At 40.0% G+C, this 15,761-nt stretch overlaps 1 protein-coding gene across 1 annotated transcript in view; it reads left to right on the top strand.

The window, feature by feature from the left end:
- ppp6c (protein phosphatase 6, catalytic subunit) overlaps positions 1-15,761 on the top strand; it is a 17,743-nt gene continuing 1,982 nt past the window's right edge. The window contains exons 1-6 of the mRNA XM_061897429.1: positions 1-142; positions 5,698-5,793; positions 5,911-5,976; positions 10,231-10,372; positions 10,474-10,553; positions 14,128-14,337. Coding sequence (XP_061753413.1) covers positions 68-142; positions 5,698-5,793; positions 5,911-5,976; positions 10,231-10,372; positions 10,474-10,553; positions 14,128-14,337 — 669 coding nt within the window. The 5' untranslated portion in view covers positions 1-67. The remainder of the gene's footprint in view (positions 143-5,697; positions 5,794-5,910; positions 5,977-10,230; positions 10,373-10,473; positions 10,554-14,127; positions 14,338-15,761) is intronic.

The following is a 15,761-nucleotide window of genomic DNA, read 5'->3' as shown; positions in this document are numbered from 1 at the left end:
CTTATAGACGGAAGCAGCCTCAAGCTTTACCGGAAGTTGCGCAAGACAAAATAGCTAGTTAGTAACAATGGCGCCTCTAGATTTGGATAAATATGCGGAGATCGCGAAACAGTGCAAGTACCTTCCAGAAAACGACCTAAAGGTAAACCCTACCTCGTGTAATTATATTTATGTAGTGTGGTCGTCTTATTTCACCTAAGCTGTGGTTAAATGTGTAAATAGGCTGTGTTAGCACCAGCTAACAAGTTACGTTCAGCACACTCGCCTCGTCCCTGCGGCCAGGAAGTGAATGTCGTTATTATTATTATTATTATTTATTTTTATTTATTTTATTATTATGGTTAGTGTTGACTAATATACTCGTCAAATGACTGATTTGTAAAAGTCATCTTCATTCTGCACATTTCCCCCATAACGATGACTGATTCCAGGTGGACTTAAACGTCAATTTACAATGTGTTTATCCAGCGATGATCCATCCATCCATTTACTACCGCTGATTCCCTTTGGAGTCGCGGGGGGCGCTGGTGCCTATCTCAGCTACAATCGGGCGGAAGGCGGCGTACACCCTGGACAAGTCGCTACCTCATCGCAGGGCTCACATTCTCACACTAGGACCAATTTAGTGTTGCCAAACAACCTATCGCAAATAAGTAAAATCAAAAAGGTTAGGCAAGCATATACTAATTGAAAAAGGTGACAATTTGGTCAAAAGGTCTTCAAAGGCTTAAAATAAATACCCACTTTACATGTTAGCAATATGAGCAAAAAAAGTAAGAGAAAAACATTTTAAAATCCATCCATCCATTTTCTACCGCTTATTCCCTTTGGAGTCGCGGGGGCGCTGGTGCCTATGACAGCTACTATTGGGCGGAAGGCGGCGTACACCCTGGACAAGTCGCTGGGCCAACACAGATAGATAGACAACATTCACACTCACATTCACACAATAGGGCCAATTTAGTGTTGCCAAACAACCTATCACAAATAAGTAAAATCAAAAAGGTTAGGCAAGCATATATTAATTGAAAAAGGTGACAATTTGGTCAAAAGGTCTTCAAAGGCTTAAAATAAATACCCACTTTACATGTTAGCGATATGAGCAAAAAAAGTAAGAGAAAAACATTCTAAAATCCATCCATCCATTTTCTACCGCTTATTCCCTTTGGAGTCGCGGGGGCGCTGGTGCCTATGACAGCTACTATTGGGCGGAAGGTGGCGTACACCCTGGACAAGTCACCACCTCATCGCAGGGCCAACACAGACAACATTCACACACTAGGGCCAATTTAGTGTTGCCAAACAACCTATTACAAATGAGTAAAATCAAAAAGGTTAGGCAAGCATATACCAATTGAAAAAGGTGACAATTTGATCAAAAGGCCTTCAAAGGCTTAAAATAGATACCCACTTTACATGTTAGCGATATAAGCAAAAAAAGTAAGAGAAAAACATTCTAAAATCCATCCATCCATCCATTTTTCCACCGCTTATTCTCTTTGGAGTCGCGGGGGCGCTGGTGCCGATGTCAGCTACTATCGGGCGGAAGGCGGTGTACACCCTGGACAAGTCGCAGGGCCAACACAGATAGACAGACAACATTCACACTCACATTCACACAATAGAGCCAATTTAGTGTTGCCAAACAACCTATCACAAATGAGTAAAACCCAAAAAGGTTAGACAAGCGTATACTAATTGAAAAAGGTGACAATTTGATCAAAAGGCCTTCAAAGACTTAAAATAAATTCCCACTTTACATGTTAGCGATATGAGCAAAAAAAGTAAGAGAAAAACATTCTAAAATCCATCCATCCATCCATTTTCCCACCGCTTATTCCCTTTGGGGTCGCGGGGGCGCTGGTGCCTATCTCAGCTACAATCGGGCGGAAGGCGGCATACACCCTGGACAAGTCGCCACCTCATCGCAGGGCCAACACAGATCGACAGACAACATTCACACTCACATTCACACACTAGGGCCAATTTAGTTTTGCCAAACAACCTATAAGAAATAAGTAAAATCAAAAAGGTTAGGCAAGTGTATACTAATTGAAAAAGGTGACAATTTGGTCAAAAGGTCTTCAAAGGCTTAAAATAAATACCCACTTTACATGTTAGCGATATGAGCAAAAAAAGTAAGAGAAAAACATTCTAAAATCCATCCATCCATTTTCTACCGCTTATTCCCTTTGGAGTCGCGGGGGCGCTGGTGCCTATGACAGCTACTATTGGGCGGAAGGCGGCGTACACCCTGGACAAGTCGCTGGGCCAACACAGATAGACAGACAACATTCACACTCACATTCACAAACTAGGGCCAATTTAGTGTTGCCAAACAACCTATCACAAATGAGTAAAATCCAAAAGGTTAGGCAAGCGTATAATAATTGAAAAAGGTGACAATTTGATCAAAAGGCCTTCAAAGACTTAAAATTCCCACTTTACATGTTAGCGATATGAGCAAAAAAAGTAAGAGAAAAACATTCTAAAATCCATCCATCCATTTTCTACCGCTTATTCCCTTTGGAGTCGCGGGGGCGCTGGTGCCTATGACAGCTACTATTGGGCGGAAGGCGGCGTACACCCTGGACAAGTCGCTGGGCCAACACAGATAGACAGACAACATTCACACTCACATTCACACACTAGGGCCAATTTAGTGTTGCCAAACAACCTATCACAAATGAGTAAAATCCAAAAGGTTAGGCAAGCGTATACTAATTGAAAAAGGTGACAATTTGATCAAAAGGCCTTCAAAGGCTTAAAATAAATACCCACTTTACATGTTAGCGATATGAGCAAAAAAAGTAAGAGAAAAACATTCTAAAATCCATTCATCCATCCATTTTCTACCGCTTATTCCCTTTTGGAGTCGCGGGGGCGCTGGTGCCTTTCTCAGCTACAATCGGGCGGAAGGCGGTGTACACCCTGGACAAGTCGCCACCTCATCGCAGGGCCAACACAGACAACATTCACACTCACATTCACACACTAGGGCCAATTTAGTGTTGCCAAACAACCCATCACAAATGAGTAAAATCCAAAAGGTTAGGCAAGCGTATACTAATTGAAAAAGGTGACAATTTGATCAAAAGGCCTTCAAAGACTTAAAATTCCCACTTTACATGTTAGCGATATGAGCAAAAAAAGTAAGACAAAAACATTCTAAAATCCATCCATCCATCCATTTTCTACCGCTTATTCCCTTTGGGGTCGCGGGGGGTGCTGGTGCCTATCTCAGCTACAATCGGGCGGAAGGCGGTGTACACCCTGGACAAGTCGCTACCTCATCGCAAGATTTTATTTATTAAACAGTAATTAAGGAGTGGCAAAAATAAATCTAATTTCCAAAACCGGAAGTGCAAGATTGTCAGAGACATTTTATAACAAGCTATGAGTGCACTTTTGTGCATGATGTCACCAAGATGACTTATCAAAACAACACTAAATTAAAGTGCACTTTTTGTACAGAACACAATAGTTAAAAACAAATAAAGTGCACTTTTGTGCATGATGTCACACAAGATATTTCCTTAACTGTCAAAGAAAAATGAGCTGCGCATCAGGAAATCAAGTAGTGTATGTATGGACATTATTGATACTGTTGTTGACTATTTTTTTCATACGACCTGGAAATGGTTGCTTCGGCATGTTATGACACCGAACAGAGATGTTGACATGCAGTTTCAAACACTCTTCATTCCCTAGCGTGGGACTTTTCAGATGATGCTTCAAATTAGTAGTAGGTGCTACTTTTTGTAACAACGCTTTTGCCGCATACTTGTTCGACATATTCCCGTTTGAAGCCAACCACCGCCAGACGATGCAGTATTTCTCATGTGTTACCAGATTGGCACCTTCTTTCTCTTGAATTACCACTTGCACCACTCCGCTAGCATCACAGCTACTGTTACCCATGCTGCTACCTCTCATGCGAGGGCGTATGATGTGACGTATTTAAGAAGGTGCGCTTGTCCGTGAGAAGGAGAGACATGAAAGAATGAGAAGAGCCTGCAGTGTAATGCCCGCAGCTAAAAGCAACTGCGTGAGAACGTATACTCGAATATCACGATATAGTCATTTTCTATATCGCACAGAGACAAACCCGTGATAAATCGAGTATATCGATTTATCGCCCAGCCCTAGACTGTATTTATATTATGTGAATGTGAGTCTGAATGTTGTCTATCTGTGTTGGCCCTGTGATGAGGTGCCCGAATGCAGCTGCGATAGGCTCCAGCACCCACCGTGACCCCGAAAGGGACAAGTGGTAGAAAATGGATGGATGGATGGAAAATGCATTAATAAATTACGCTTTTTCGGTAATTAAAAAATTAAACGGTGTTACTAACTATCGCAAATTATAGTTATACTGTTACATCCCTCGTCCATTAACAAGTAAAAAGTCAAGGGAGGTCACGGCATGTCCGTGCCGCAAATGTTGGTCAATGTTTGGGCATTACAGCGAAAAACGAGGGCGGTCGCGACATTCGCCACAGTTGCCGTGGTAAAATTCGAGCCGTGCATTTATCATTTGTTTTCAAAACGGTTACAAAAAAGTCGGACACCAAAAATTTACTGTGGGAACCCATTTAGAAAATTCCTAGCGCAAACATAGCTACTGTATTCTTTTTTTTTTTAAAGATGTATTTTTAGGCAAATATTGCGCGTATAAGTCATACGTCAGCAGCCAAAAGGAGCTTTTCTAACCTGTATCCTGTTTCAAAATAAATGATCATCTATGTACCAAATGCGAGAATCGTGTGGAAACACGAATCATTTCTGAACCGAATTGTCAACCCAAGAATCAGATTGAATTGCGAGCCTACTTGCCAACCCTCCCAATTTTCCCGGGAGACTCCCGGATTTCAATGCTCCTCCTGAAAATCTCCCGGGGCAACCATTCTCTCGAAGTTTTCCTGATTTCTACCCGGACAACAACATTGGGGGAATTGCCTTAAAGACACTGCCTTAAGCATCCTCTCTCACCTGAAAAGGAGACTATTATATATGTCTCCGTTATCCATAGTTTTATGTATAACCCATAAAGTAGGCCGGTACGGAGCTATTTATCAGCGTGTGTTCATTCCAGCCGGCACGTTAATACACTGACACACAACATCCGGATTCTCATCATGCATTGCTTCAAAACTACGGCAAGTAGTACAGTCCAAAAACATAACAGAGATGAAGCAGAAGAACGAAGAAGAGACATGGCGACGACGAGCAAGAAGAAGTACGCTTGCTAGTTTCAAAATGATTGGGAAAAATAATTTCAGTTCATCCAGGACAGCTTTTACCATGGACCCCGACTTAAACAAGTTGAAAAACTTATTGTGGTGTTACCATTTAGTGGTCAATTGTACGGAATATGTACTGAACTGTGCAATCTTCTAATAGAAGTCTCAATCAAAAACTCGAAGGGGAAGGTGTATGCTGCCTGCAAATTTTGTAGATCAGACTTATATATACTCATTCATGAACGGATTATTCATATATATATATATATATATATATATATATATATATATATATATATATGTGTGTCCCCTCACCCCAATTTCCTCAATTCAGAGGTCTCAAGGTTGGCAAGTATGATCGCAAGGCACCCAATGATTTCCACAAATAACTGAATGTGTAGGACATGGATGTGGCGTTGTGAAGATGTTTGAGGATTGATGTGTCCCATTACAGCGGTTATGTGACTACGTGTGCGATCTCCTGCTGGAGGAGTCCAACGTCCAGCCCGTTTCTACGCCTGTAACAGTGTGTGGCGACATACATGGACAGGTGACACCTTTACACTTTTAGTTATTTTTTTTCCTTGGTTGCTTCATACTGATTATGTATTGTTTGGGCATGTTTATGTAGTTCCTAACATTTGTACTTTTTTTTTCTTCGTTTTAGTTTTATGACCTTTGCGAGCTCTTCCGAACTGGCGGACAAGTCCCAGACACAAATTACATATTTATGGTTTGTATGATTTTTTAAAATTTGTTCTATGTGTCTTGTAGGGGTGTGTCGATACAACTTTTCCACTATTGATCCGATACCGGAGTATTGGCTGAGACTGATATTATTTTATTTCAATGAAGTGCACATTTACAGACGTAATGGGGCTTCTAAAAAACAATAAAATTAATTTATATTCAGTAGTGGTGTAACGGTACACAAAAATTTCGGTTCGGTACGTACCTCGGTTTAGAGGTCACGGTTCGGTTCATTTTCGGTACAGTAAGAAAACAACAAAATATAAATTTTTGGGTTATTATTTACCAAATTTGTAAACAATGGCTTTATCCTTTTAACATTGGGAACACTATAATAATTCTGCCCACGTTAATCCACATTAAACTGCTTTAAGTTGTTGCTTTGATTAAATCAAATGAAAAAACCTTTCTTCTACATATAAAAAGTGCAACATTAAACAGTTTCCACTGAAACTGTTTAATGTCAACTCATCATGCTTAATTCATTACAGCATTTGGGAAGCCTGTAGTTGACTTTTATTATGTTAATGTTGTATTTTTATAAACATGTGATAGCAGGGACCCTGCTATTCAAAACTAGGCTGCTACATTACTAATGATTCATGTAACTATAGCTGAAAAAAATAGTACAATTGCAATAGGAGAGACTATTCATCCCTAAACACAATGGAATTCAATGAAATAACAGACAGACAGGGCTTTGCTGCCCCTAACACACACACACACACACTCACACAAACACACAGCAAAATGAGCTAAAGTTACGCTCAAAGCCAAATAGCCTTCATCTCAAGCCTATACTGTGTGAGCGAGCTGAGCTGCAGTTTAAGTTTCTAGAAGGTCAACGGGCTCATGGTGATGTTTGTAATAGTTGTGACTGGGAAGTGTTTAGTATAATTTGGGTAGAGACCGCTCCTCCCCTGCTAAACGAATATCTCTGCTCGATGCTGAAGAATTGACTACATCGCTCTGAAGTCTGAATACGCACTGCTGATTGGCTGTTACATCACTCTGAATACGCACTGCTGATTGGCTTTGTATGTAACCAATCAGATGGTTGTGTGGGCGGGACAATGAGGCAGAGACAGAGGCAGAAAGCAGAGCAGCTTGTGAAGACTTCTGCTTCCGAACTCGTTCGGTATGCCCGCGTGCCGAACCGAAACCCCCGTACCGAAACGGTTCGATACAAATACACGTACCGTTACACCCCTAATATTCAGTACGTATATTAAGTGAGGGGGCTGGGCAAATTCAGAAAACTGTATCCCGATATAACTGGTCGATATCGATAATTAATATTTTTTATGATTTATGGAAAATAAGTACTAGGAAAAACATCTACTAAATGTAAGCATTTTTGTTTCAAATGCAACCTTTCTCTGATTATAATCCCCTCAGTTATAAAGTAAAGGAAATGTCAACCCAAGCATGAATAATGTGAACAAAATGTTAAAATCACATTGAATACTTAACAATTAGCGCTTAAAATGAAGGTGCAAAAATAAGGAATATGGAAGAAATGTTTCATGAAGTGTAACAAAATAGTGCAAATTGTGAAAATGTAAACAGAGAAACTTGAAAACAACTATTTTTTTGCAGGTTGAGTGCCAGGAAGTTAGAGCTGTGCTCTAAAGGGTGAGCGCGCCTGAGTTGGTGGGGTATTACCGGTCTCGGTGGGGACGAGCACGTCGCATCATTTACAGACCACATTGGTCTGACTACGGTCCCTTTTTTTAAATTATTTTTTTAAGAAATCCAAAAAAACTGCCATACTGTCAAGGTGACTTTTCCTGTTTTATCCACAATTTTCCAAAAAACACCAAGATGGTGCAACCAAACTTGCTAATTGATACTATTACCTGATTGGCTGTTAGCGTGCGTCGATCCCTCTGACCAGTGATCACTTCCTGCCTTGCTCGGTTACCATGCAACTAACCTTGCTGCACAAATTCTGGTTTCCTCCGACGAAGAAGAAGAAGAAAAAACGGACAATATAAGCCGCAAATATATACGTTGTGAAATTAGTTATTCACACAGAAATGTTTTGTAAAAGTTTATTTACATACCTAAAGTGTTTCCAATGGTGTCTGTAACATGGCAGTAAAACGGCTGGACCAACAAAACAGAAGTTAAAGTTGAAGTACCAATGATTGTCTCACACACACACTGGGTGTGGTGAAATTTTTTCCCTGCTTTTGACCCATCCCCTTGATCACCTCTTGGGAGGTGAGGGGAGCAGTGGGCAGCAGCAGTGCCACGCCCGGGAATAATTTTTGGTTATTTAATCCTCAATTCCACCCCTTGATGCTGAGTGTCAAGCAGGGAGGTAACGGGTCCCAATTTTATAGTCTTTGGTATGACTCGGCCGGGGTTTGAACTCACGAACCTACCGATCTCAGGGCAGACACTCTAACCACTAGGCAGTCATCATCATGGACCCACTAACTGCGGAAGCTATCTCTCCAATCAGTTAAACGGACTTAATAATTCCACGGTGACGTTTTGGTGAATTTACTGAGGAATTTGTGAAACTTGAGACAATACAAAAGGAATGTTATTGTAAGTTATTACTAAAACAGACACTAAACATGTTAGCATATTAGCTAATGCTAACAACGCTAGCTTCGTTACATCCAACAATGCATGAAAACACTCCTACACACATCACACATGAGACGCATTAGTAAGTAAGAATAGTTTTAGTTACATTGTAAAAGTTACAAACATTACTTCGAGTTATGAAAGAAGAATCCATACGAGTACAAAAGCTATGGACGATTAGAAGACGGTACGGCACTTCTACTTCCGGTTCACTGCTTTAAACAACGGTAAACGCTGCAGTGAGCAAACTTGTCCAAAAGATTGGCGCCACACCACAAACAATAACACTACTTTTAAGTGTCTTTGCATGGGTTTAATGAAAACTATTTACAATATGACCGTCGGTGAAGAGAAATCCATAAAATACCTGCACCATTTTATAAGCCACAGGGTGCGAAGCGTAGCGAAAAGGTTGCGACTTATAGTCCAGGATTTACGGTGCTTTGCTTAAAGGGGAACATTATCAAAATTTCAAAAGGGTTAAAAACAATAATCAGTTCTCAGTGGCTTGTTGTATTTTTTGAAATTTTTTTCAAAATTTTACCGGTCCCGGAATATCCCTAAAAAAGGCTTTAAAGTGCCTTATTTTCGCTCTCTCAAAGCCACTGTTCATTTCCCTGTTACGTCATACAGTGCTGCCAATGTAAACAAACAATGGCGAATAGCACAGCAAGATATAGTGACATTATCTCGGATTCAGACTCTGATTTCAGCGGCTTAAGCGATTCAACAAATTACGCATGTATTGAAGCGGATGGTTGGAGTATGAAAGTATTGAAGAAGAAACTGAAGCTATTGAGCGAATAGCTATTGACGCTTTTCATAGCCATAGCATGGCCGAATAGCTACGTTAGCATCGCCGGTAAAATGTGCAGACCAAACGATCAGGACTTTCGCATCTTGTGACACTGGAGCAACTTAAATCCGTCGATTGGTAAGTGTTTTTTTCACATTAAATGTGGGTGGAAGGAAACGTAATATAGTTTCAAATGTACATTCAGCTATAGCCTAAATAGCATGTTTGCATCGATTGGCTGGCAGTCACGCCGCGACCAAATATGTCTGATTAGCACATAAGTCAACATCAACAAAACTCACCTTTGTGATTTTGTTGAGTTCATCGTTGCAAATGCATCTGCAGGTTATCCATACATCTCTGTGCCATGTCTGCCTTAGCATTGCCGGTAAAATGTGCAGACACTCTTGCACATTCGATGGGGTCTGGCGGAAGATTTTTGCCACTTTCGCATCTTCGGGCCAGTGGTGCAACTTGAATCCCTCCCTGTTAGTGTTGTCAGACCCTCCGACAACACACCGACGAGGCATGATGTCTCCAAAGTTCCAAAAAATAGTCGAAAAAACTGAAAATAACAGAGCTGAGAGCCGGTGTTTGTAATGTGTTTGAGAAAATGAAAATGGCGGCTTTCTTACCTAGGCAACGTCACGTACTGACGTCATCGCTTCAAGAGGGCTAAACAGAAAGGCGTTTAATTCGCCAAAATTCACCCATTTAGAGTTCGGAAATCGGTTAAAAAAATATATGGTCTTTTTCCTGCAACATCAAGGTATATATTGACGCTTACATAGGTCTGGTGATAATGTTCCCCTTTAACTGTTTTGCCCCTGCCACTTTTAGGGGGACTTTGTGGATCGAGGATATTACAGTTTGGAGACTTTTACCTACCTGCTGGTGCTGAAAGCCAAATGGCCGGACCGCATAACCCTTCTCCGTGGAAACCACGAGAGCAGACAGATTACTCAGGTTTATGGCTTTTATGGTGAGAGCAGCTTTTTTTTTCTTTCTTTTTTTTACCAGCCTTAAATGTTACCACCGAACAGTAATCATTGCGCAATGTTGTCTTTGCCATATCCCCTGCAGATGAGTGCCAGACCAAATATGGAAACGCTAACGCCTGGCGTTATTGCACCAAAGTCTTCGATATGTTAACAGTGGCGGCTGTAAGTATTTTTTCTCTTTTGGAGCTCCATACATTCTCACTCGGGCTGGTGTAGTCAGTTAAGTATGGTCAAGAGTGCAAACAAGTTAGCATGCTGCAGATGCAGATTTATTCATCAAGAAAAGAGGGGAAAAAAACACGCCGCTATTTAGGGGTGTCCAGAAACTTTGTCACTTCCAATACAATCATGATGTTTGGGCCTCAAGTATTGACCGATACCAATACTAATCCAATATGATCAGCAAGAGTCATTTACTAATGTCATATGTTAGAAATGAAGTGAATTATGTTTATATAGCGCTTTTTCTCTAGTGACTCCAAGCGCTTTACATAGTGAAACCCAATATCTAAGTCAGTGTTTTTCAACCTGTTTTGAGCCAAGGCACATTTTTGGCGTTAAAAAAATGCAGAGGCACACCACCAGCAGAAATCACTAAAAAAAGAAACTCTGTTGACAGTAAAAAAGTCACAATTTTTGGATATGACTTTTAATCATAACCAAGCATGCATGACTATAGCTCTTGTCTCAAAGTAGGTGTACTGTCACCACCTGTCATACCACACCGTGATTTATTTAGACTTTTTTGCTGTTTTTCTCTGTGTAGTGTTTTAGTTCTTGTCTTGTGCTCCTATTTTGGTGGCTTTTTCTCTTTTTTTGGTAGTTTCCTTTAGCAGTTTCATGTCTTTTAGCGATATTTCCCACATATACTTTGTTTTAGCCATCTTTAATATTTCAATAGTTTTTAATCCTTCTTTGTGGGGACATTGTTGATTGTCATGGGACGGCGTGGCGCAGTGGGAGACTAGCCGTGCGCAACCCAAGGGTCCCTGGTTCAACCCCCACCTAGTACCAACCTCGTCATGTCCGTTGTGTCCTGAGCAAGACACTTCACCCTTGCTCCTGATGGGTGCTGGTTAGCGCCTTGCATGGCAGCTCCCTCCATCAGTGTGTGAATGTGTGTGTGAATGGGTAAATGTGGAAGTAGTGTCAAAGCGCTTTGAGTACCTTGAAGGTAGGAAAGCGCTATACAAGTACAACCCATTAATGTTCGGATGTACTTTGTGGACGCCGTCTCTGCTCCGCAGTAAGTCTTTGCTGTCGTCCAGCATTCTGTTTTTGTTCACTTTGTAGCCAGTTCAGTTTTAGTTCCGTTCTGCATAGCTTCAATGCCTTTTTATTAGGGGCGTTCAGCTTTTGTTTATTTTTGGTTTAAGCATTAGACAACTTTTTACCTGCACACTGCCTACCGCTGTTTCCGAAATCTCCAAAAAAAATTAGCTACCTGCTGCCACCTACTGATATGGAAGAGTATTACACGGTTACACTGCCGATCTTTAGACAGCACCGACACTCAACAACAACACATCATTTGCAAACTTCCATTACCAAAGTAGGTGAAATTAGATAATCAGACTGTATCTCACGGCACACTAGTGTGCCGCGGCACAGTGGTTGAAAAACACTTAAACCAGTGTGGGTGGGACTGGGAGCAGGGGGGTAAAGTGTCTTGCCCAAGGACAGTGACTAGGATGGCGGATGCGGGGATTGAACCTAGACCCCTCAAGTTGCTGGCACGGCCACTCTACCAACCGAGCTATACCTCCTCAAATGGTTTTATCAAGCCAATCAGAGAAGAATGATTGAACAATGTTTATTACTAACTCTGACTTATGCTGTTTTTAAGTTGAAGTGGAGTGGCAGGTAATTTTTTTTGTGCAACGCTTCCCGGTCGCAATAATTCATGAAGTTGAGCTCATGACGCGATGAGCGGAATGATGCGGACACGTTTGTTACTGGATACTTTTATTATGTGTAATTAATATATTGGCATAATTACTTGATACTTGTTTATATTGACACCGTTTTAGACTGCAATATTTTTCAATTAAGCACAATTGTTACGCATGTCTAGCTTGTGTGCTTAGCTTTTGATAGCCTAGCATGTTTGCCTTTAGGAAATGACTTGACTGAAATAGAAGAATTTAAGATTCAACTCGCTGTTCAGTTTTTGTACAAGTAAACATGCTGGTTATTGAGATTTTACATCCAAGCCTGTATCATACTGATACTTTTTTTTTTGTTATTGTTGTTGCGGATTGATATCAATATCACAAGACACCCCTGGGACCATTAATAGAAATGAAAGTTGCATTTTAAATTTTTTTTAGAGATGTCCGATATTGGCTTTTTTTTTCCGATATTCCGATATTGTTCAACTCTTAATGAGAGATTCTGATATCAACCGATACCGATATATACAGTCGTAGAATTCACACATTATGCCTAATTTTGTTGTGATGCCCCGCTGGATGCATTAAACAATGTAACAAGGTTTTACACAATAAATCAACTCAAGTTATGGAAAAAAAATGCCAACATGGCACTGCCATATTTTTTATTAAAGTCACAAAGTGCATTATTTTTTTTTTAACATACCTCAAAACAGCAGTTTGGAATTTGGGACATGCTCTCCCTGAGAGAGCATGAGGAGGTTGGGTGGTGGGGGCTGGGGGATAGCGGGTGTATATTGTAGCGCCCCGGAAGATTTAGTGCTGCAAGGGGTTTGTTCTGTTGTGTTTATGTTGTGTAACGGTGCAGATGTTCTCCCAAAACGTGTTTGTCATTCTTGTTTGGTGTGGGTTCACAGTGTGGCACATATTTGTAACAGTCCTAAAGTTGTTAATACGGCCACCCTCAGTGTGACCTGTATGGCTGTTGACCAAGTATGCCTTGCATTCACTTGTGTGTGTGAAAAGCCATAGGTATTATGTGCCTTTAAGGTTTATTGGCGCTCTGTACTTCTCCCTATGTCTGTGTACCACTCCGTACAGCGGCGTTTTAGTCATACATTTTACTTTTTGAAGCCGATACCGATAATTTCCGATATTACATTTTAAAGCATTTATCGTCCTATTCATCTAATATCGGACTGCGGATAATATCCGCAGTCTGATATTATCGGACATCTCTACTTCTAATATGGCTAGTACCAAAATCACGTTTTTTTAAGTGCATACAAATTAAATGAGCAAAAATGCCAGCATGCTCACATTATTATGCTTATTTGGAAGTTAGCATATTTCTTAGATGGCGCCAAGTATCAAAATCCGTGATTAAGTTGAAACAAATAAAATACCACATTTTATAGAGAATAATTATATTTTTTATGCAAAAATAATGCAGAACACATATATACTGTATGATGAATGAAATGTATACATTTATAAAATCTTGTTTGCCTTTATTGAACACTCCTGTTGACAAAGACGGCAGAAAGGGAAGAGGGGCAATAGTATTTTGAAACAAGTTTCTCACCTTTTTTATCAAAGTGCTGATAACTTATTAGTCATACTCAATAAAAGAAATGTCCAGACTAGGTCACCAACGCTTTGTTTGAGATTGCAATTTCGCGGAATGATACGCAGGCGAGCTGGTTTGCGGCGTCCAATGTTACGATAACCCAGGCGGTGTATGTAAACTGGGGCGCAGAAAATGGCGTGTATGAAAAGCAAGGTTTTTATGTTGCTGTATTCATTTTTGAAGCCATGTTTTTCCTGTTGTGTGTTTTTGTCAGCTAATGGATGAACAGATCCTGTGTGTACATGGAGGTCTCTCTCCCGACATCAAAACCTTAGATCAAATCCGGACCATTGAGAGGAACCAGGAGATCCCTCACAAAGGAGCCTTCTGTGATCTGGTCTGGTCTGACCCGGAAGATGTCGACACCTGGGCCATCAGCCCTCGAGGAGCGGGCTGGCTCTTTGGAGCTAAAGTCACTAACGAGGTAGGTTGCATGTTTCGCTTTCATATTTTGACAAAAACTACAAATTATATTGAAACCATTTATGAAATGTGATTTTTAAAATGTATTTTATTTGTTACTAATTTTAGTTGCATGATATAGACATCTCAGTATACAAAGTTTTTTTATCTTTTACTTCTAATACAATACTGATATTGGATCTTTCAGTATTGGTCGATATTAAGACGATTAAATAAAAGCAAATTATTGGTTGGACTGGTCAATTTCCAAAAGTGTAGTTTTTGCTACTAAAGATACTTTTCCACACTAATTAAACATTCTAATGTTGAGGGAAAAGCTGTAGAAAATGGATGGATGTTTGGAAAATATGTGTGTGTGTGTGTGTATATATATATATATATATATATATATATATATATATATATATATATATATATATATATATATATATATATATATATATATATATATATATATATATATATATATATATATATATATATATATATATATATATATACAGTCGTGGTCAGAAGTGTACACACATTTGTAAAGAACATAATGTCATGGCTGTATAGAGTTTCCATTAATTTCTACAACTCTTATTTTTTTGTGAGAGTGATTGGAGCGCATACTTGTTGGTCTCAAAAAACATTCATGAAGTTTTGGTTCTTTTATGAATTTATTATGGGTCTACTGAAAATGTGACCAAATCTGCTGTGTCAAAAGTATACATACAGCAATGTTTATATTTGGTTACATGTCCCTTGGCAAGTTTCACTGCAATAAGGCGCTTATGGTAGCCATCCACAAGCTTCTGGTTTGATTTTTGACCACTCCTCTTGACAAAATTGGTGCAATTCAGCTAAATGTGTTGGTTTTCTGACATGGACTTGTTTCTTCAGCATTGTCTACACGTTTAAGTCAGGACTTTGGGAAGGCCATTCTAAAACATTCATTCTAGCCTGATTTAGCCATTTCTTTACCACTTTTGACGTGTGTTTGGGGTCCTTTTAGAACACCCAATTGTGCCCAAGATGATGATTTTAGGTTGTCCTGAAGAATTTGGAGGTAATCCTCCTTTTTCATTGTCCAATTCAAAGCATAAATTCCATTGGCAGCAAAACAGGCCCAGAACATACTACTACCAGCACCATGCCTGACGGTAGGCATGGTGTTTCTGGGATGAAAGGCCTCACCTATTCTTCTCCAAACATATTGTTGGGTATTGTGGCTAAAGAGCTCAATTTTTGTTTCATCTGACCACAGAACTTTTCTCCAGAATGTCTTATATTTGTCCATGTGATCAGCAGAAAGCTTTAGACGAGCCATAAGGTGTTCCTTCTGGAGCAGGGGCTTCCTTCTTGCATGGTAGTATGCACATACATACATATGTATGTATGTGCATATATATGCACATATGTATGTATGTGCATATATATGCA

Source organism: Nerophis ophidion, linkage group LG01 (assembly GCF_033978795.1).
Source record: "Nerophis ophidion isolate RoL-2023_Sa linkage group LG01, RoL_Noph_v1.0, whole genome shotgun sequence".
In the NCBI taxonomy this organism is placed as follows: domain Eukaryota; kingdom Metazoa; phylum Chordata; class Actinopteri; order Syngnathiformes; family Syngnathidae; genus Nerophis; species Nerophis ophidion.
Note: the sequence above shows the minus strand (reverse complement) of the source record. Positions and strands in the feature narration are given on the sequence as shown.